The 20066-nt window shown below is 49.7% G+C and overlaps 1 protein-coding gene across 1 annotated transcript in view; it reads right to left on the bottom strand.

Moving 5' to 3' along the window:
• Positions 1-11595: 11595 nt before the first annotated feature.
• Positions 11596-20066, bottom strand: part of Prima1 (proline rich membrane anchor 1) — a 48109-nt gene continuing 39638 nt past the window's right edge. The window contains exons 3-4 of the mRNA XM_035444991.1: positions 15474-15603; positions 11596-11698 (exon numbers count right to left, since the gene is read on the bottom strand). Of these exons, the coding sequence (XP_035300882.1) occupies positions 11596-11698; positions 15474-15603 (233 nt within the window). The remainder of the gene's footprint in view (positions 11699-15473; positions 15604-20066) is intronic.

Genomic DNA, 20066 nt, shown 5'->3' with positions numbered 1-20066 from the left:
TTCTTAAAGTCACTTTCCAGCCCTAGCATTTAGATCCTGGCAACCACCTCTTCAGGACTTTTTCTAGATGCTCACCTCCTCTAAGGCTGCAATTACTCAGAGACAAGGGCTTTCCCTCCTTATCTGCTCCTCTCTTTCGAGGACTTTGAAAGCACAAGATAACACCCCCTTGCCTAGAAGAGCCTCCTCTTTTCTTCTGGGAAGTCTGATGTGCTTCTCAAGGGAAAAATGAGTTCTCAGGTGCATGAGTGTGCCAAAGAGGATCATGGGAGTTGATACTTCTGAGAACCTGCAGGGAACCTACTGGACCCTGTGGTAAGAGCACCAAAGTGATGCTTTTGTATCCTACTGACAGATACTTACTGACAAATGATCTTCTTGAGCAATCTGAAGCCTCTTCTGCTCCAAGTCATGCCTGGATGTATTTCTGTGAATATCTGCTGAATTGAATGCTTTTTTTCTTTTTTTTTCTTTTTTTTTTTTTATTGCTATCTAGTGGACTCAGCCAGGGATGAATTGTTCAATGGTCACACTCTGCTTCCATTCAAAGATTCCTAGAATGGGTTACCAGCTGGAGGAGGAAGTGCTAACTGCTCTCTTGGGGAAGTCATTTTGCTGACTATCCCATCCAAGCTCAGCCCCAGGCTATAGCTTAGATCTTAGTGGCCACATCCTACCCTTAGATGATGTCAGTTTATTCTCTAACTTGTCTTTGCCCTGAGTCTTTGAACAGGCTTCTGCCCTACTTCCCTTTGTGTTTGTATCCTCAGTGAGGGCTGGCAATAAACCCTTAAACCTCAATGTCTGGACCCCGTAGTCTTAATCCCAGTTGCCAATTACAGGTATGCACCCACACACCTTTCTCCTCGCACTTGAGGACTGTGGCCATTTTTATTGCCAGCTTGACACAACTCTGTCCCTGTGGTCAGTATACTACTACTTCACTGGTTGATAGAGATCATAAATTACCCAGCCTACACGTATCCACAGATGCCAGTATCCTCCCTGGTCACCCTATGTCAGCCCTCCAGCACCTGAGCTCGGGTGCTTAGGAGGTAGGAAGAGATGGAGGCATTTTACCAGAAGTGTCCATGGAGGAAAAGCTGTTCACGTAGGTCAAGGACCAACAAACTAAAATCACAGTGTAGATGCCATCCACAGGCCAGATGCAGCCTACAGGCAAGATGCAAGATGTAGTTCGCAGGCTAGCTACTATTCACAGGCTACCATCCATGGGTTAGATACTGTCCACAGGCCAGATACTGTCCACAGGCTAGTTACTGTCCACAGGCCAGATGCTGTCCTTGCCCTGTTCCAGTGTGACTGAACAAACTATAGCTACTACTCACATGTGGACTGTGGCTGCCCCTCTGTTGCAGCTGCAAAGCTGAGTAGCAATGGATACTGTAGGTCAGAAAGCTCCTTAAGGCAGTCACCACATGGCCCTTTAGAATGTATGCTAACCCTTGTCCCTGGCAAAGGCCACCAAAGAACACTGAGCTGGAACCACACTACCTCAGGAGCCTTGGAATTTCATTATTAATGTTTCCTCATCTGTTAAATGAGGAAATGACACATTCTACCTCATAGGGTTCTTACTGCAAAAAAAAAGTGATAAGAGGATACATATTTTAATGAAGCTTAGGGCACTCAGGAAATTATTGCTAAAGCTTAGAGAGGTAAAGATGCTCGCCCAAGATCACATTGCTTTTAAGGGGCAGCGTCAAGCTTGGTCCCCAGGCTGTCCAGCCCAAGGACTATGCTCCCAACCAACCATCTTCCATGTTAAATTAAGCTACATTGTACCCCACACCAGTGCCAGATGACAACTGTGAAAGCAGGGGCAAAATGCCACATGACCCAGGCGTGGCAATCACTAGTGGCTTGGAGAAGGTCAGGGAGTCACTCAGTTTTCCTTCCCTTGGAGAAGGCTACTGGTTTTAGTGTCATCAGATCATTCTGAGATTCCCGAAAGTGTCACAGGCCCAATTCTTCCTGTACGAAGATTCTGTTCTCAATGATTGGTCACAGTAGGCATGCCTCTTACTAGTTGGTTGACCTTGGACAAATTATTGTGTCTGCACCTCTGTTTCCCCTTTCTGTAAAATGGGTATTTCTACCAATCCTGGGGTAATGGAAGGTCCCAGTGGGCAGAGGACTGTGATGCCACTGGGAGACCTGGAGGACTGCGGCTACCGGCCAGAGAGAGACAGAAGAGGAAGGCTTGGAGCTGCTGGCTTGTTTGGTTTTTCCCTTAGCCATTGCATCTGAATCAAGACCCACAAGACCATGGGAGCCCAAATGTGGTCATTAGTCAACAGTTCCAGACTCCACTGTTGGTCGTTCCCTTGCAAGCCCGCCGTTCTGCCACACACGGAAAAGTGTCCGGCCATCTCTGCCCTAAGAGCTTCCCCTAAGGCCAAGTGGTTACAACAGCTTCATCTCATTGCCAAGTGACGACAGGACAAAGAAGACTGGATCAGGTCAGAGAAGATGGGTTGTCTGCCAAGACTCTGAGGAGCTGTGATTGGAGGGCCTCTGTGCTCATTGGACAGTGTAGACACTGTACTATACTTCTCTAATAGGGATCAGTTTGCAAATGTTTATATTGGGCAAATGACCTGTTTTGAAAATAATGGTTTTTGTGCGGAATGTAATGGGTGGAATTCATTGCACAGTGTAAAACCAGGGTGTTATGAAGGGTGACCCGTGACCCATGATGTCTGTGGTGTTACTAGATGTTGGCCAGCACCTCCCATAGCTAGAGGGCAAGCAGTGAGCCTATAGGAAGGACCTTCAAGGGAAGCCAGGGCAGCCACTGTCTGTTGAGTACCTACAGGGTCCCAATTTGACTCTCCTGCCTGAGACAGGTGTTGAGAGTCTTCCCATTTTTGCAGTTGGAATACTGGAGGCCCCTGAGTTAAGTGTCTGTCCTGGGCCATGCAGCTGGCAGTGGCTTGCCCAGAAAGTTCCCAAGTCAGAGCACCACTAGAAATTGCTTGTTTTCTCTTTAGCTGAGCTGTGTCAAAGCATGGGCTAGAGAAGTCCGGGAACTTCCATGAGGTATTGCTGTTTTGTTCAGCTGTTTTGTTCAAAAAAAAAAAAAAGCCACAGCTGACAAAGGTATTTTCCCTCTATCTCTGGGAATTGATTTCTGTGGAAAAAATTATAGATCACGGCTTGAATCTCATTTAGTTTCCCAATTATTATAATCTTTTTTATATTAAAAAAAAGAATCAATTTGTCTGCAGGGGAGGTTGAGGTAGGCAAGTCACAAGTTCAAGGCCAGCCTGGGTAACTTAGATCCTGTCTTTAAATAAAAATTTTTGAAAAAGGACTCAGGGTGTAGGTCAATGGTAGAATGTCTGCCTAGTGTGTGCAAGGTCTTGGGTTCAATCCCTCATGCCACAAAATTAATAATAAGAAAAGAAAATAAACTTGTACGAACTGGAGATTGCAGTGATGAGCTCTTCAGTTTGGAACCTACTGAGTGGGATTCACCCAGTTCTGAAAAGACCTGCCCCTAAGTAATTATAGCCACAGATAGCATTGGCAAGGGCTTACTGCATGTCATGTGGTTTTGATGTATTGATGTCATTTAACCTTCATGATGGTGTGCAATAGGCACCCATAATCCCTTAACTATGAACCTTACATAAGAGAGTCCCTCAGCAAGGAAGTGGGACACCCTGCAGCCTCAGCTGTGTACATTACAGAGACTAGCAGCTAGACACTAGGAAGGTCCTTTACTATGCACCTGACCTGCAAAACAACTTAGAACCATTTAGACCCAAAGACACCAGCGGGCAGCCTGCTGGCTGACCTTGCCTTAGTGCCTTTTGTGTGATGAGCTTGTGGTTTTATTTCTTCTTTTGATTGGAATACCTGTGATTGAATGCCATGTGGTCTCCAGCATGGTCTAGCTCCCACCACTGATATGGGTTTACATGGTCTAGCTCCCACCACTGCTCTGGCTTCATGGTCAGAGCCAACACCACAGGCTCTGAAGAGAAATCTTGTGGTCTCTGAGCTGGTCCCTGGCCTGGCAATCTTCCCTCATTGACCTGCTTGCCCAGTAGGCTCTGGGTGTATTACCTTTGGCTCAGACTGAGCTCTAGCTTATATGTCCTGAGAGTCCCTTGGCCAGCAGTGCCAAAGGGCAAAGGACAAAGCAGGGCTTGAGACCATGCTTTTGCTCCACATTGGCCCTCTTGTTCCTGATTGGCATCACGCCTCTGCTGTGGGCTCTGGGCTGCAAGGACCCTGCCTCTCAATGTGACCAACAACAGCCTAGCACCATGCAGAATTCTTCCCTAGAGAAGCTGAGGTAAGGTGGGTATGCCGAGGTGAGCCCCCGCGCACAAGCTGCGCTCTGTAGGGTGCACAGGTGAATTGAGGCTTTGGTTGTTTTAGGAACAAATGGCTTTTTAATCACATAGCCTAGACAGGTCCTTGTGGGCCAGTGGAGAAGGGTACCTCCTGGGGCTGTCTGGCTGCCACCTTGATTTCCACCCCTTCAAGTGGCCACTTAGAGAAGAGAGAGGAATCATGGGTAATCAAGCTGAAGGATGGCTGCACTTTCCAGGTAAGGACAGTAACCCTGCTCAGGGGAAGGGGAATTGCAGAGCTGGAGACAGATGGGGTAGCGGCACTGGGCAGACTGCAGAGTATGGGAGTCTTCAGGCTACGGGGCAGAAGCTGGGCTCCAATGGGGATCACAGGGGACTGATTGTGCAGATATGGGCTTTACAGCTGGGTTGTGTTCAGGACCTGCATGTTCTTCTGCCCGGTGACCAGATGCCTAAACTTGAGCTTCATTAACTGCAGAATGGAGGTGACAGTTCCCCATCGCTATAAAAAGGACATGAAGAGGTGCTGGCCAATTTCAGCACTGAGTAAGATGGCTAGTAAGGCAGGGATGAGCTCCTGTGGGACCTGCCCCATCCCAGGTCTGTATGTCACCATTCACAGACTGTAATATTGGCGACAGCTGCTGTTTTGCTGAAGAGACATCACAGCTTGCGATGGGCACTTGGCTCCAGTTCCTCAGCGTGCTGTTCCCACGCTGCTGAGCTCCATGAGCGCTGACTCAAAGCTCCCCACGATTCCAAGTCTGAATGAGCAACTGGGGAATCCTCCTCCACATGGCACGTTCTGCCAGCATTTGGAGTCACATGGAGTGAGCACAGCACAGTGTTTGTAATGGGGATAATATTTTGAAAATAATAACTGCATATGTTTTTTATTCCTCTCCAGGAAACAGCACGGCTCAATCTGTTCTGTGGATGGTGGGGGCAGGAGGAGTCCAGTATGTGGGGAAAGTTCTGGTCAGACAGGATGAGAGAGCAGAGAACTCACCTCTTCTGGACCCTGCTGGATTGCCAGCCAAAGGAAGAGGAGGAGGAAGTGGGGCGGGGGAGGCCAGGGCGTCTATGTCTTTACTCAAGAGATTTCAGAGCTGGACATGCTCCTGGGAGTCCTGGAAGTGTCTACAGCTCCTCTTCGGCCCATGTGCCTGATCAGGGGCCAGGATCCCCAAGGGTTGGGAGCTAAGAAAGTAAGACATATCAGGAGGACATTTATAACATGAGCACCAGGGGGCAGCTGGCAACCCTAGGGGCTAGAAGAGCCAGGCATAGCCTGATCAGCTAAGTAGCCAAGCCAGCCCTTCTGCAACAGAGAATAGATACCACTATGGAAAAACTCATGGGCCTAAGGCCAGCTGCTATGTATCAGTGGCTGCTGTGGCCTGCTCAGTGCCTCAGGTTGGTGCCTTCCAGAGGGGAGTAGCCCTTGGAATGACACCACAGTGTCTAGCCACAGGAAACTACGCTATCCAAATGGCACTAGTGAAATATGGGAGGACAAAATAACACCAAGTGTAAATTCAGGTTTGACTACGCCCAACTGTGTGCTGTTAGTGTTTATGCAAAATAAAATGCTCTTCTTAGGCCCGTGTGTACTGTGCTAAATTTGTAAACCACTGTGTGCCAGTTAATTTAACAAATATCTCCAACATCAGACATATTCGGATGTTTGGAGGGCTGGAGATTTGGTAATGAGTCAGACCCGACCCCAGAGAAGGTCCCTGTTCCTGTGTGTCTTTCTTCTAACAGGGTAGAACAGGAAGCATTCGCAGAAACCAGCAATTATCTTAGGTGGATAGCATTGCCATACTGAAGCTAGATTAAGGTGATTGACTGCAGAGACACTAGGAGTGGTCAGAGGAAGCCACACATGGTGAGAGGAAGAGCCAGCCAGAGCTTACTGTGCCCTGTTCAGGTGAGGAAACTGAGTCTGAGAGGGAAGAGACTGGCCTGGCCTCGAGGAGTTGGGGTGCGGGGAGAGGGGGGCATCTGTGTAGCGATCTTTGTTAGCTCCAACTTCCAGAGACTGGGATGGCTAAAAGCTTTACCCCTTTCCTAAGGTCTGGAGAAGGTGTGTGTTGGGGGGGTATGAAATGAGGAAATCTGTGAGCCCATTTAAGTTGGAAGAATTGAAACTTGTGGCTATTCAGAGTTAGGTCTCAACTGCTTCTCTGATCCCTTGCTGTTTTTCTGAGCCCTGACAGCCCCTTAAAATTTCCTAAGCTTAGTTTACCCTCTACAGAAAAGGGGTGTCTCCTAGGTTTAAAGAGGTATAGAAGTACTGGAAAGCCGGCCCTGGGTGTCTCTTGCCTCCATACCCTCATCACCAGCTGCCTGCATACAAATTACGGACCCATTGCCACCACCAGCTTTCTCCTAAAGGATGGGGTCCTGTCTGTTCCTCTCTTTATCCCCAGGATACAGCATGGGCACGAGTGGGTTAAGAGTCTCAAGGGGCTTACAGGGTCACATGGCAGGGGATAGTGTGCCAGGTGATACCCACACAGGAGGACAGGAAGCGAGAGCTGCACACGGACTAAAGGGGCGTGGCACGTAGCTGTCTCTGTGCAGGGTACCTGAGTGCTCATGACTGATGGAGGAGGCCCCTCTGGGAGGGACCTGGATGGCAGGTTAGGTGGCAGGGAGGGGCAAGCCAGACAAGAATCAAGGATGCCAAGGACTGGATAAGGATTGAGGGTAGTATGCAACAGAGACTTGTAGTCTACCCAGGGAGGGGTGGGAGTGAGTGCTGGCCGTGGTGGGGTGCAGCAGCAGGGCTCAGGGCAGCAACACGGAAGACCAAGGCCAGGGAAGGGAAGGAGCCATGGGACAGAAGGAAGAGAGAAGGAGCTGGATGACACCTGTTCGGAAGACCCCAGTGGAAAGGGAAGGACAGGGTTTGGAAAGTGCCCCGCCCCAATATGGAAGAGAGGGATGGGGCCTGGCTGACTATATTGGGATAAACACAGCATTGCAGGTGACCCTTCAAGAGAACTGCCAGAGGCCCTGCAGGCTGAGCTTTGGATTGGGATGCAGCACTAGTTGGGCGGGGTGGCTATAGTAAGGGGGGGCAGCTGGGCTACAGCGTCAGGGTGGGACCTCAGGAAGAGCAGGGCCACCTCGGATTATCCTGACCCTGGAGGAAATATGTCAGGAGCCACTGAGGGCTGTGCATAAATCCAGACCCTGCCAGGAACATTTCACCAAGCTTCCACCTTAGTGTGGATGAGTGGGGATCTTGTACATATTTGGTGGGGAGGGGTGCTGGGAGAGAGAATGTCATTATCCTCACCTCTAGGGTAAAAAGATGGATCTGAGAAGGGGCTATGATGGCCCCTAACACAGACCAGCCAACAAGGATGGGGGTGGGCTTAGAGCCTAAACCTTCAGCACCGGACTCTGCTAAGGACCGAAGGGGCCCCTGGCATAGAGTGTCTCCCTATCATTGAGGCACTACTGACTTTCCCTACTCCCTGATATCAGGTTCGCAATCTTTCAGTGACGTCAGTAAGTGGGGGCGGGACAAAAGAGCCCTCCATGCTCTGAACTAGGGTTGGGCAGCTCCCAGATGGCCCCCAATCTAGGAGATTATCAGCTTAGGACAGGGTGTTATACGAGGATCTGTGTCCCAGGCACCAGGGAAACAGAGGAGTTGTGGAGATTCCTGTTGAGCCTTGGTTGGTTGCTCAATACATATCTCATTGGCATTTTCCCAGTATCGATGGGGCCTGCTGAGCTGCCAGCTGTGGGAACTCCCATTCAGAAACAGGCACACAGCAGACAGGCCACTGTTACAGTTACTCTCAATATGTAGTCAATAAAAGCACCTAGACCACCCAGGCTTTTGACTCAGCTCCTCTAACCTGGTAGAAACACCTCAAGCTTCATTAACCCTCCTGTGCACCTCAGCCAGGGTTCCACAGCCAAAATCCCGGGACCAGCAGAGGAAAAGGCAGAGAGCAGCCAGCCTATGTGTAAGGCTCTGTCCATTTGTACCCAGGAATTGGGCTCCAAGGCCAGACTGGGAGAGTGAAGAGGGAGGCCATCTGCAGAGTGCAGTGGCACCAGAGTCCTCCCAGGTGTCGAGTCCCCACCCCAGCTCTCCTCTCTGGGGTCTTCATTGCTAGTTTCATCTCCAGTGACCACCACAGTTCTCTGCCCCCACCAATATAATAGCAACATGTCCTGTGAAGGGAGCCCAGTTGTGACCAACAGGCACGATACACAGTGGTGCCCACAAGGTACCTGGCCTGGCAGCTGGAGAAGAGGCAGAAAACCAGCCTTGGGCCCATGGGCACACTGGAGGCAAGCCACCCTTTCTTTCTCCTTCCTTCCCTAAAATGTGGCACTCAAACATACTGTGAGGCAGTTCTGGGTTCACAGAAAAATGCCTGCCCCTTCTCATGCATGTCCAGAGCCAAGCACTCACCACAGATAACATTGACAGCCATCTTTATAAGTATATTTTTATTGACAATAAAAAATCTCAGTGCTTCCTTCCTTGCAAGGAAGGGGCTGCTGAGTCTTGACATGTGCATCTGCCCACCAAGACAGAACGCCAATGGCACGGTCACCTCCCATACACACACATTGCTAAGAAGGCAGAGTTCAGGTATTTACATTCATGCAATGCAGGTCTCATACTACCTGGGCTGTTCAGGTCATATTTGTACAGATTGGAGTACAGTATTTATATATATATTTGTATAGATAGTTATCTCTTTAAATATATATATATAACTATATATAATATGCCTATTTTTTGTACATCTATTATTCTTTCATCCAAAATGTCCTCTAGAAGGCTTGTAGAAACACCCAGTAACTGACAGATCCTAAATGATGCTGAGTTCTGACACGACTTGACCACAGTGGAAAAAATCTGGGGAAACATGTGGACATGGACCCTTTACCTGACTTCTGCATTCAGGCTGCTCGGCAAACGGCCATGGGGCCCCTTGAAATGATGCTCTAAGTTCACACTCTTGGTTGACATGATTGTGTGGGTTTAAAAACTAGTGGCTTCTATTATGATGTGAATGTGCCCTCTAGTTGGCCAGTGTTGGGCTTGGCGATGCTGTTCTCTAGGGACACCCTTTTAAAACCTAGGCCCTTCCTTTGGTTTCCCCTAAGTGCAGCCTGGGATAATACAAGCCCACTAGAGAGAATTTACATGCATACTAGCCAAGCACAGTGGAAAATCAGCCATGGTCCCTGCTGGCTAGAAGCACACACACCCTAGGCTTCCTAGGTTTAAGCCAAGGTCAGGACGTGGGTACATGGACATCTCAGGCTCTGCCCAGCCCTTCATGTCCCCTGGCAGAGAGCTCCCCTTAAGCTATGGGTGTCCCTTCCTCACTCCTGGGACTTGAGAGTCCAAGGTAGGAGTTGGGGATGTTATGCTCTCCCATGAGGCTCCAGAGTGTGTGTGTTTACAACTAGGTCCCAACCTTCCTATCTGCCCAGTGTCTGCTGCAGGCACAGGCACCAGAAGACTATGGCCCTAGTCTCAATTTAGATCAAGATGGCGGTGGGTATGTGTGTGAGATGGTGAGACACAGGGTATTGGGGTGGAACCCGCCAGGCTTCTCACCCCTGTCTGCCTGTCCCTGATCCACCTCCTCTGGCTTCTTCATCACTTGTAACCACATCCAGAGAGGACTGCCAGGTGTCTCCCTGGGTGAGATGGGGGCAGCCCCACAGCAGGCTCTTGGCAACTGGGTGACAGAGCCAAGGTATGCTGTGAAGGTGAAATTCAAACCCAACCCCAACCCTCAAGCAAAGGAGGGTAAATGTCACTTACAGGAGACAAGCCCTGGACCTACCCTTAGCCTGCACCTATCGACTCAGGGGCAGGACAGTGGCAACTTCAGGGCTTCTATCTACAAGGTACTGATTTTCATGTCCCTCAATTCCCCCTGGCTTTGAAAATCTCATGTAGCACAAACACCCACCTGAGAAGATCTCTGGTGGCTGAGGGGGAGGCTAATGCACTCAGCTAAATCGCTACACTGTGGGGGTGTTGTCCTCTGGTAGGCCAGCTTCCTTCTAAGCAAGTACATGTGGCTGGTGAGGGGAGCTGGGCTAGGGGCCAAGGGCTATAAAAATCACAGGGGTCAAGGGATGTTCCTCACTGTGTGGGTGGCCTCCAGGGAAACAAGCCTGTGGGCAGAGGGTTACCGAGGCTAGATGGTTCTTCCACCACTCGCCCTTCCTCCCACTCTCCGGTGCCTTTGTGAGCCGTGACCCGCAGAAAGCCACTTCCAGAAGCCACCTTCTCCGGGGAACTTTCTGAGTACCAAATTAAGGTTTCAGGGGGCTGTTGGGGGAAAGTGAGGAGGGGGGGTGCACACAGCACCAGACCAGCATTGGCCTGGCACAGAATGACGAGATGGGTTTGGCACAAGTTGTGACCTCTGCCCAGTGAGGCAGGGCCTGGCTCACACTGACACTTCCTGAAAAACCAGGTGTGGGCTATCAGAGCAGGTGCAAAGGGGACCTCTGACTTTCTTGGGACACCCCCAGCCTGGGCTTCTGGGAGATACTGCATCTACTCCCTGGGGACTATGTAGGCTGGGCTCACTGCTTCCTGGGGCAGGCATGCACTCAGGAGCAGCAGGCTAGGCTGTGGGTGGGCAAAGGAGGGTGACACAGGCTCTGGAGACGGAAGACCATGGCGAGTACAGTTACGGACAGATGTGTGGGAAGCACCTTTGGAAGGGGACATTTGTCTCATGGCTATGTGATGGCTTTTGTTAAAATGTCCGCAGAGAAGCAGGTGGGCTTCCTGCATGAGAGTAAGCTTCCAGAATGGGAGAAGTCTCTGGGTCACCTTTCTTCTGACTAAAGTGGGATGTCTTTCTGCCCCAGGCAGGCAGACAGACAGACAGACAGACGACAGACAGACCCTCTACTTTCATTGGAGTATGTGTTTTCAGTGGCAACTGGGTGACAGTCAGTGCGCCCAACACAAGACAAGAAGGAGGCTATGGAGAGCCCTGGGTGGGGCTGCATGCAGGGGAGCCTGACTCAAGCCTGGTGTCTGTGCTGCACCCCGGGGGTTGACCAGGGCTAGCCTGGGAAGAGGATGCTTTCTCTTTCAGGAGGTCCGAGGCCTATCAAGCATGAAGTCCTGGACAGGCGCAGGATCAGCTCACGTCCACCTGTCATCCATGTCCGCCAGTGCCACCAAGGTGCCCTTCCAGCCAGTGGGTCCAGGCTCTGCGGTTCACACCACCGCAGTGTTTACATCCACCCCTTTGCTACTCTGGGATGAGCTCATGGGATATTCAGCAACACTGGTGCCATTTTCGTCTTTTCTCAGTGGTTTCCTACAAAGGATGGGGGAGGGGAGCAAGGACACCATCGTTAGTTGCAGGTGGCTGTGATGATGTAATTTCCAAGCCAGAGTCCACATTAGAGCCTCTGTGGAGTCGATCAGAAGCCAAGTAGAATCTTAACTAGGGTGACCATACAATTCAGGATGTAAACCGGGGAATATTGATAAGGAGGGAGGGGACGGGGACAAGTCTGAACTGGAACTGTTTTGGACAACCCAAATGTATGGTCAGCCTAGTGTGATCAAGCTCTAATCGATCCCTTTGGGAGCCATTGGTTCACAAGGAGTGGCATTAGTAATTGGATTGTGCGTCCTGCCTCTGTGCGATCACAGTAATGGTAAATTCCCAAGTTGAGCCGGTACACGCCAGGAGTGGTTCTTTAACACTTTTCATATCAGAGACCAATGAACCCAAGGTCTAGTCCTCTTATGTATACAAAGGATCAGTAAGGCTAGGAGGGAGGCACTTGCTGAGAGTGTAAAATCACAGTGCTATTCCCTGCCTGGCTGAAGTCCTCTTTCTTTCTCTCACTCACTCATGGGGTACGGGGAGGTCTCTGGCCTCCACCCTGAGTACCTACAATCTTCTGGGCTGTGCAATCTGTGTTTCACACCTCTACACTGCTGTCTCTTAGGTGAAGATGACTCCAGTCACACACAGCTCAGGCACCTCCTATGTCCCTGGAAGTACCCAGATGAAGGACTCTTGCTAAGTATTATCTAAACTAGACATTTAAGGCCATCTTCAAAAGCTCAGGGATTGATTGCTTCTGCCTTCTTAAGCACCCTCAGAGCCTCCTCAAAGACAGGATGAGCAGGCATGGTATTTTGTGATTGGTTCAAAGACCTTTGGAGGGACTCTGCAAAGTCTCAGAAGGCAGGAGGATGACCAGTGGAGCCATGAGATAATCAGGCCTTCTCACTCAACACACTAAAGTCAAGTCTATTTGTGATCCTTTTGCTTATAGAGGAAGTTGTTCATAGAGGAATTCACTCTGGGTGGCTGAGCCTAGCCACTGTGGCTTTCAGAAAGGCAAGATCAAATTCACACTTCCACCCCTGGTGGATCATGCTTTGCACAGAGTCCTCTCAGCTAGAGAAACTCTTGTCATTCCTTAGGGCCTCCTGAATAAGCTAGGCTAGAGTTAAGACAGTCATTTTATGGTGAGAAACTGAGGCTGAGTGAAAGCTTTGACTTGCTAAGGGCCCCAGCTGCATTGCAGTGGGACCTGGACTGTCATCCTTGGCTGACCCCTTAGGTTATCATCCCCAGCAGGCATTTTCCTAAGAGCAGGCTCTGCGGTCCAGTTGCTTGCTTGGGAAAACCTCCTTTCACCTCCTTCCAGATATCCTTCAAAGTCTTACTGAGTTTTCTAGGAAGTCTCTCTTGCCTAGCTATAATCCAGGATGATCTACCTCATGGGGCCCAAGTGCTCCCAGATGCCAGCTCATGTTGATGGTGACATAAAAGGTCCACATGATAAGCAGACTTAGCCTGTCTACTTCCTGGTACCAGAACCAAGACCCTTTCTCTTCTGCTTCTCATACTCTGGTCCTAGCTGTTCCCAAAGCCTTCTGGGAGTCACTGGTGCCAGTGAAAGCTGAACTGTCCCCAAAGCAGAAGCTAACTCTGGGACTCCATTCTCTCACTAAACATGTCAATCATGGGTGACACTGGCCATGTTTAGGGGCAGAGGCCACACCCTTAAGAACCTCGGCTTTCTGCCACTCTCTTATATTTATTGGTTGTGAGCCGAGCTTTTAATGGCTGAGCTATCTCTCCAGCCCTTCCACCACTCTCTATCTGTGTGAACTCAGGCAATGTAGGCAACTTCTCTGAGCCTCAGTTTCCTTATCTATAAAATGGGTATAAATAACATCAGTGTCCCCTTCATAAGCTTGTTGGAAGGATTAGACATGTTAGTGCAAGTCAAGCATGTGGATGAGTGTCTAGCATACAGTAAGTGCTCTGTAAGTCTCTGTTAGCACTCAGCACTGTTGTCACAGAGGTGTCATGGGAGCTGCTTGGCTGGCTAGTGGTGGCCATCATACCGTGCTCCAATCTGCCCAGGCTTCCTATTTAGCATGCACCTTCTGAGGCTCGTAGGGCTAGCAGTCATTGCTAGGACTCCTGATCCTCCAATCTGTGGGCCAATCTGGGCTGGTCCCACTAAGCCAAGCAGAGGCCACAGAGAACTCCTTTAAATGGCCTGGTTCCTAAAACCAAAAGGAAGGGGCGTGAGCATCTCCATGTGCTTTGGCTTCTGGGCAGAAGGAATGGGGGACGTGGCCTTCCCATTTGGAGACCTGTGTCCACCTACTGGGTGCTCTTGATCTCCACAGGGAGCCTCATGCGGAGCCCAGAAGGGCCTCTGCAGGACCTGCCGCCTTCCGTGTCTCTTTGCCTGGGCTCTAGGGCTCTTCGGGAAATGAGCCAGCACTGTCATCCTCAACTGTTGTTCTGCTCAGTGGGGGAAAAGATGCATTCGTCCTTTGTACACACACACACACACACACACACACACACACACACACACACACACACAGAGGCCAGGCATGAGCCTCCTCTATAGACTTCCCCAACCTTGAGAAGAGAGCAAGAAAAAGCTTTCCCCAGACACCAAAGTGTCACTAGGAGAAGCCGATGGTACATGGGCACCTCTCTGTCCACATCCAGGTGAAGGTGAGTCCTAGATGTGGGCTTGGGCATCCTCACATCATCCCTCAGCTATCCAGATTGGCTCCGGGAAGCTTTGTGTATGCTCAGAGAGGGAAGCAGCAGAGGGCATGGTGGACAGGAAAGGTGGAGCAGAGCACCCCAACATGCTGAGAGAGCACCCCAACATGGTGGGAGAGCACCCCAACAAAAGGCAAGAAGTGGACTTTGGCACCACACAATCTGAATTCAAATTCTGATACCAATGCAGCTTCCTAGCTCCTTGGAGACCCAGTTTCCTGATCTGAAAAATACGGCACATTGGCCAAAAATGGAGGAGACAGACTAAGACACAGGGGAGAGAGATGAACCCAAAGCCCAGCCTGGAAACCCCAGGAGACCAGTCAGTTCCTCCCGTTGGTTTTACTTGTGAAGGTCATCCTGTGACCTCAGTGACAGGAGTAAAACCCCTAACCTCCTGGGGTGTGCATGCCCAAGTCTGTTCTGCATTTCATGTCCTTCTTCTCCTGCCCTGGTGTCCCCCCAGCTAGAGGCCTGTGTGCCTGGCCACACCCTCATTTTAAACCTTCAGTTGTCATTCCTTTTGTTTTTGAATTATTAAAACAAAATTACACAGAAGAGTAGTCTCAGAAGGGAAAATTAAATATTTTAGATGTTAACAACTATTCTAATAATAATTAGAAGTAACTTTTGGAGCACAGGAATCAGGGAAGAAAAACCCTTTCTCAGAAATATTATTAGTGACTATTACCCTTTTGGCTTTTGGCAATGTCCTTGCATGGCTTTTGTACTATGCTGAAACAGACGTGGAACTTACAGAATCAAACTTCCTAAGGCTGGGAAGGTATGTCTGAGATCAACTCTAATATGTTAAAGATACAAGAGCGAAGAGGAAACCACTATAGCCATTACAGTAAACTCATGGCAGGCATTAAATGGGGTGGGGATGGAGAGGGTCCCCGGCCTGTCCCTCCTGCTCCTGACTGGTGTGACAGTCTATCATTTACAAAACGGCCAGGCAGTTGAAGACATCCCAGCCCAGCTGGGCTCCTGAGGGGGGCTCCAGCCTGCACTGTGGCTGGACACTCACCTCTTTATGGCTTTGTAGCAAATGATGACCAGCACAGTCAGAAACACCAGGGAGGCACAGACGACAGCAACGATGATCACCAGACCCGACCACCAGCTGTCCTCCGCAGGGCACGAGGTAGAGTTGGGAGCTGAAAGACACTAGAGTCTGAGTTTCTCTGAGTGAGCGAGGTGGTTCTGTGTGATACTGACGATGGAGTGTCGCCCACAACCATCCATCACCCTGAAGAAGGCCCTCTGACCTTTCCTGTTTTCCCTACCCCCACCTCAGCAGGTGACATCATGCCTGGCCCCCAGCCAGCCCCTCCCCCATTCAGCGCCTCCATTGCTCCTTGGCAAGCTCAGAGCAGGGTTGAGCTTGAGCGCCTGGCTAAGCAGGCCTCCATCCTCCCAGGCATGAGCTAACTGACAGCAGGGTCGGGTTTAATTTCCCATGAAAAATAACAGAACATCTCATTCTCTCAGTCAAGGCATTAAATCCGGTGCGACTGTGGTTGGGGGTGGGGTGGCGGGCTTGCAGGGAACTTAGGAGGAGAAAGGAGGAAGGCTGGCCCCTCAATGTGTTTCGGAACTGAGCTTCTTGTGAGAGGCTCACTCTTTGTGCCTGGATCTGGTCCAGGTGATGCTACCAGCAGCTTTCTCGGTGTGCCTGGAAGGGGCCAGAGCATGGGAAGGTGCGTGACCATCACACCTTCTGACACCTGACTCTACCACCTCTCCTTACCCTACCCAGGAGGAGTCAGTCCTTAGGGTAAGCCTGTTCCCTCTTGGGTCTGGGCAGTATTGGTGTTCACCTGGAGTATAGGTCTAATCGACTGTTTACTTCCCTGTGAGTAAGGCAAAGACAGCCCAGCCCCATCCCACAGGCTTGGGAAGAAGGAGATGCTACAAAGAAAAAGGAGGTGCTGGCATTATAAAAGGAGGAGGGGAGGGGAGGGAGGGGAAAGAGGCATGAGAGCAGAGGGAGGGTGAGGGAGGAGAGACTAGACAGACCATACTGGCAGACAGTTCTAGAGAAGTCCTCAGTGTATGTGAAGATCTGCACGAGAATCAAGTCTGTGTCCCCAGCTCTGTCCCCTCAGTACTAGTCACTCTGAAGGAGACAACAGCAGTTGAAGATGACTGGAGGACACCAGGATGTGTCCAGGGGAGATTCCCGCCTGTCAGTACAGTATCTGACAGCTGGGTCAGATCTCTACACCAGAAGAAGCCACGCCCAGTATTCCCAATACTTCCAAAATATCCCAGTCTCTTCCTCAATAACCCCTAACTGGGGGACAACCATCTAATCATTGATAAAATATAGATAAGACTTGTTTGTTCCGGGCATTCATAAAATCAGGTGATAAGCACAATTCTTTTCTCCTTTATATTTGCTTTATTTATTTAGCAATGTTGGGGATTCACTTAGGTAGCTTCATAGTTTCGTAGTTTTTCCTTTTTTTTTTTTGTTGATGAATAATATCCCGCCCCCCAGCCCCAGCCCCATGTTCCTATGCTACAACTATTTGTCCATTTACCGGCGAATGGGCTCCTAGGCTGAAGATTTTCGGTCTCTAGGAAAAGCTGCCATAAACATCTGTGAAGGAATCTTTTGTATAGACAGTTTCATAGTCCTCTTGGGTAAACACATGTTATAGATGGGCCTTGTGTGTGTGTGTGTGTGTGTGTGTGTATGTGTGTGTGTGTGTGTGTGTATGATTAACATTGAAAGCAAACACCTAGATGTCTTTCCCAGATGTTCATACTCTGGTACTCTCCCAGGCAGAACCAAGAAGGAGAAGAGGAGATAGAGAAAAGAGAGTGAACACATCATGGGATCCAGGAAGACATTCTCTGGCTCCCAGGGGATGGGGACTGCCCATTAACAAACACACAGTCCCCAGAGAGGATCTCAGCTCTCCTCAGAGAACCAGAGACACTCTGGATGAAACAGCTGAGACAAGGACACTACCGGGCTGCTGTCAGCTGGGAGGAGCTGGCCTTGGGTACTCAGTCCCCACATAGTCCCCACACAGTGCCGGAGAGCCAGAAGGATGCTTGGGTCTCATGCTCCCATCCATGAGCTCATTCAATGATTTTGTTGATAACATCAAACTCCAAGTCTTTCCCTTTGGGAGCACTCTTGAGTCTTCCTAGGGTGACTTTAGCTGGACTCTCCCATGGCGACACTGAAAACCCACAAAGGTTTGCCCTTCCTTTTTGTGGAAGAGAATGCTCTTTTATCCACTTCTGACTATGCCCCAGCCTCTGACCTGTCTGGGCACATCCCCAGGGTCATTCCACCCAGCCTGCAGCTGCAGTCTTCCTGTGTGTGTGGTCTCAGTGAGTGGTTACACCTGGGGATGGTTATACCTGGGAGTGGTTACACCTGGGAGTGGTTACACCTAGGAGTGATTACACAGAATTTGGAAGCACAGGAAGGGGAAGGTGCTCTCTTTGGTCACCACAGCAAATTAATCCATCAGCTAGGGGTGTTAACAGTGATGTACCTAAGTTAGAATTGTCCCTCAAAGGTGCCAGAAAGGCCCTCCTTAGAAAGTCCATCCACAGGACAGGTTGCAAAGCTCAGTCTGGAATTTGGCAGGGCCTCCCTTCCTTACACTCTGCTGGTGGGGCGGGGATTTTCCTTTTATGGTCATGCTTCACAGCATTGGTAATAGAAGTAGCTAGCTCTGGTTATGTGCCCTTCTGTCTGAGACCCTGTGGGACTCGGCAGGTGCAGATGAGCGCTCTATGTATGGATGGCAACCCAAGGCAGAAACACTGCGTCTGCAAAGAGGAGGTATTTCAAGAGACCTGGTGGCATAAAACATAGATTTTGGTCACAAAACCAGAGATAGAGTTGGAGATGCTATTCGTATTTATCCTTGCTTGAGTTGATTAGAAAATTCCAGAGCTGGAGGGAGCCTGGGTGTTCTCATTTCAGGAAAGAGAATAAACATTGGAGCAACTTACATGAGGGCTAGAGTGTGGCCCTCAAGACCTTGGAGCTGCCCACTAGCCTGGTTACTGCCTCAGTTTCCTTCAGTACCTATGTTGAGATGGTAAATGCTCACCACATGGGCAGGCTAGAGGCTCAGATTTAGAGGCTGCTTCCTGACAGTGCTCTTTCATGCATGCATTCCCCTAGACATGTATTGAGCATGCTCGGTGCCCAATCCTAGGAGCTGGGGGTACAGAGATGAATCAGACACAAGCTGTCCTCTGCCAGACCTGGCGCCAGCTGCCCGGGGATGATTATAAAGCTGACTAAGACCTGCTCTTCTTGCATGAGGAGCCAGAAGTCTCCAAAAGAAGCTGCACACAATGATTGCCAATATGCAAGGGAAGGGCAACCTGCACATTGAGTTGGCAATCCTGGGTGACAGGCAGGTGGCCAGACGGGGAGTGTCAAGCACCAGGAAAGAGCTGCCTCAGTCTCTGTTGTCTCTGTCACTACCTTTGAACATGACAGAAAGGCAGAAGCTGTCTGAAACCTCAGGGGTCACGTCACCATTTCCTGAACCTCAGTGAAGTTGACATATCAGCCAACTCTCCTGACCCCGTTCAGATGACGAGACAGGCAGCTAGGAGGACACTGCAAAAGGGCCCAGGCTAAAGTCTGCTGTGTCAAGAGAGTCTCATTCTTTTTAGTCAGCCCATGCTGCATTAAAGGGCTGGGAATACTCCGCCTGGGCTAGGCCCTGGATACCATGGTTAAAGGCTTTGGGATTTCTGCCTCCAGGCAACAAGAGGTAATGAAGTGGATTTGGCTAGCTCACCCAAACATCCAGAACATTCAAAATATGTGAAACAATGGGCAATGGTAACAAGATGACAGTCCTTAAATAATTTAAGATCTGGAGCTCTGAAGCCATTAGAGGAAGATGCTTTGAGATGTAGGCACAGGCCAGGACTTTCCGAAAGGGACTCCGAGCCCAGGAGATAATCCTAAGAATTGACTGTTTGCAATTGTGTGACATTAAGAATCTTTTGCACAGCAAAGGAAGCAATCATCAGAGCAAAGAGATGGCCTGCTGAAAATCCTCATCAGCTGCACAGCAGATGGGATTAACATCCAGACTATATAAAGAACTGAACAAAATAGACAAACCACCCGATCAATAAACGGGCCAATGAGCTTTTAAATAGAGTTCTCAAAAGAAACACAAGTGGCCAATAAATACTCAAAAAGGTGTCCAACATCCTGAGCCATCAAGGAAAAGCAAATTACAATGACTCTGAGATTCTTTCTCATACCCATCTGAATGGTTATCCCCAAGAAAACAAACGACAGCAAATTCCAGGGAGGATATGGGGAAGAGGAACTGTGACCCTGCTGGCAGAGTGTGAAGGGTGCAGCCACTGTGGGAATCAGCACCGATGCTTCTCAGAAACCTGAGAGCAGGAATATCATCTAACTCAGCTGTGTCACTGGGTACATGCCTGGAGGAATCTACTCCTTCCACGGACACACCTACATATCCATGTTCATGGCTACACTGTTTACATTAGCTAAGAACCAGCCTAGATGCCCATCAACAGATGAACTGCTAAAGAAAATATGGCCCATTGCACAATGGGACTTTTTTTCAGTTGTAAAGAAAAATAA

This window comes from Cricetulus griseus, chromosome 5 (genome assembly GCF_003668045.3).
Source record: "Cricetulus griseus strain 17A/GY chromosome 5, alternate assembly CriGri-PICRH-1.0, whole genome shotgun sequence".
NCBI classification, from domain to species: Eukaryota; Metazoa; Chordata; class Mammalia; order Rodentia; family Cricetidae; genus Cricetulus; species Cricetulus griseus.
This window is presented reverse-complemented; position numbering and strand designations above follow the sequence as displayed.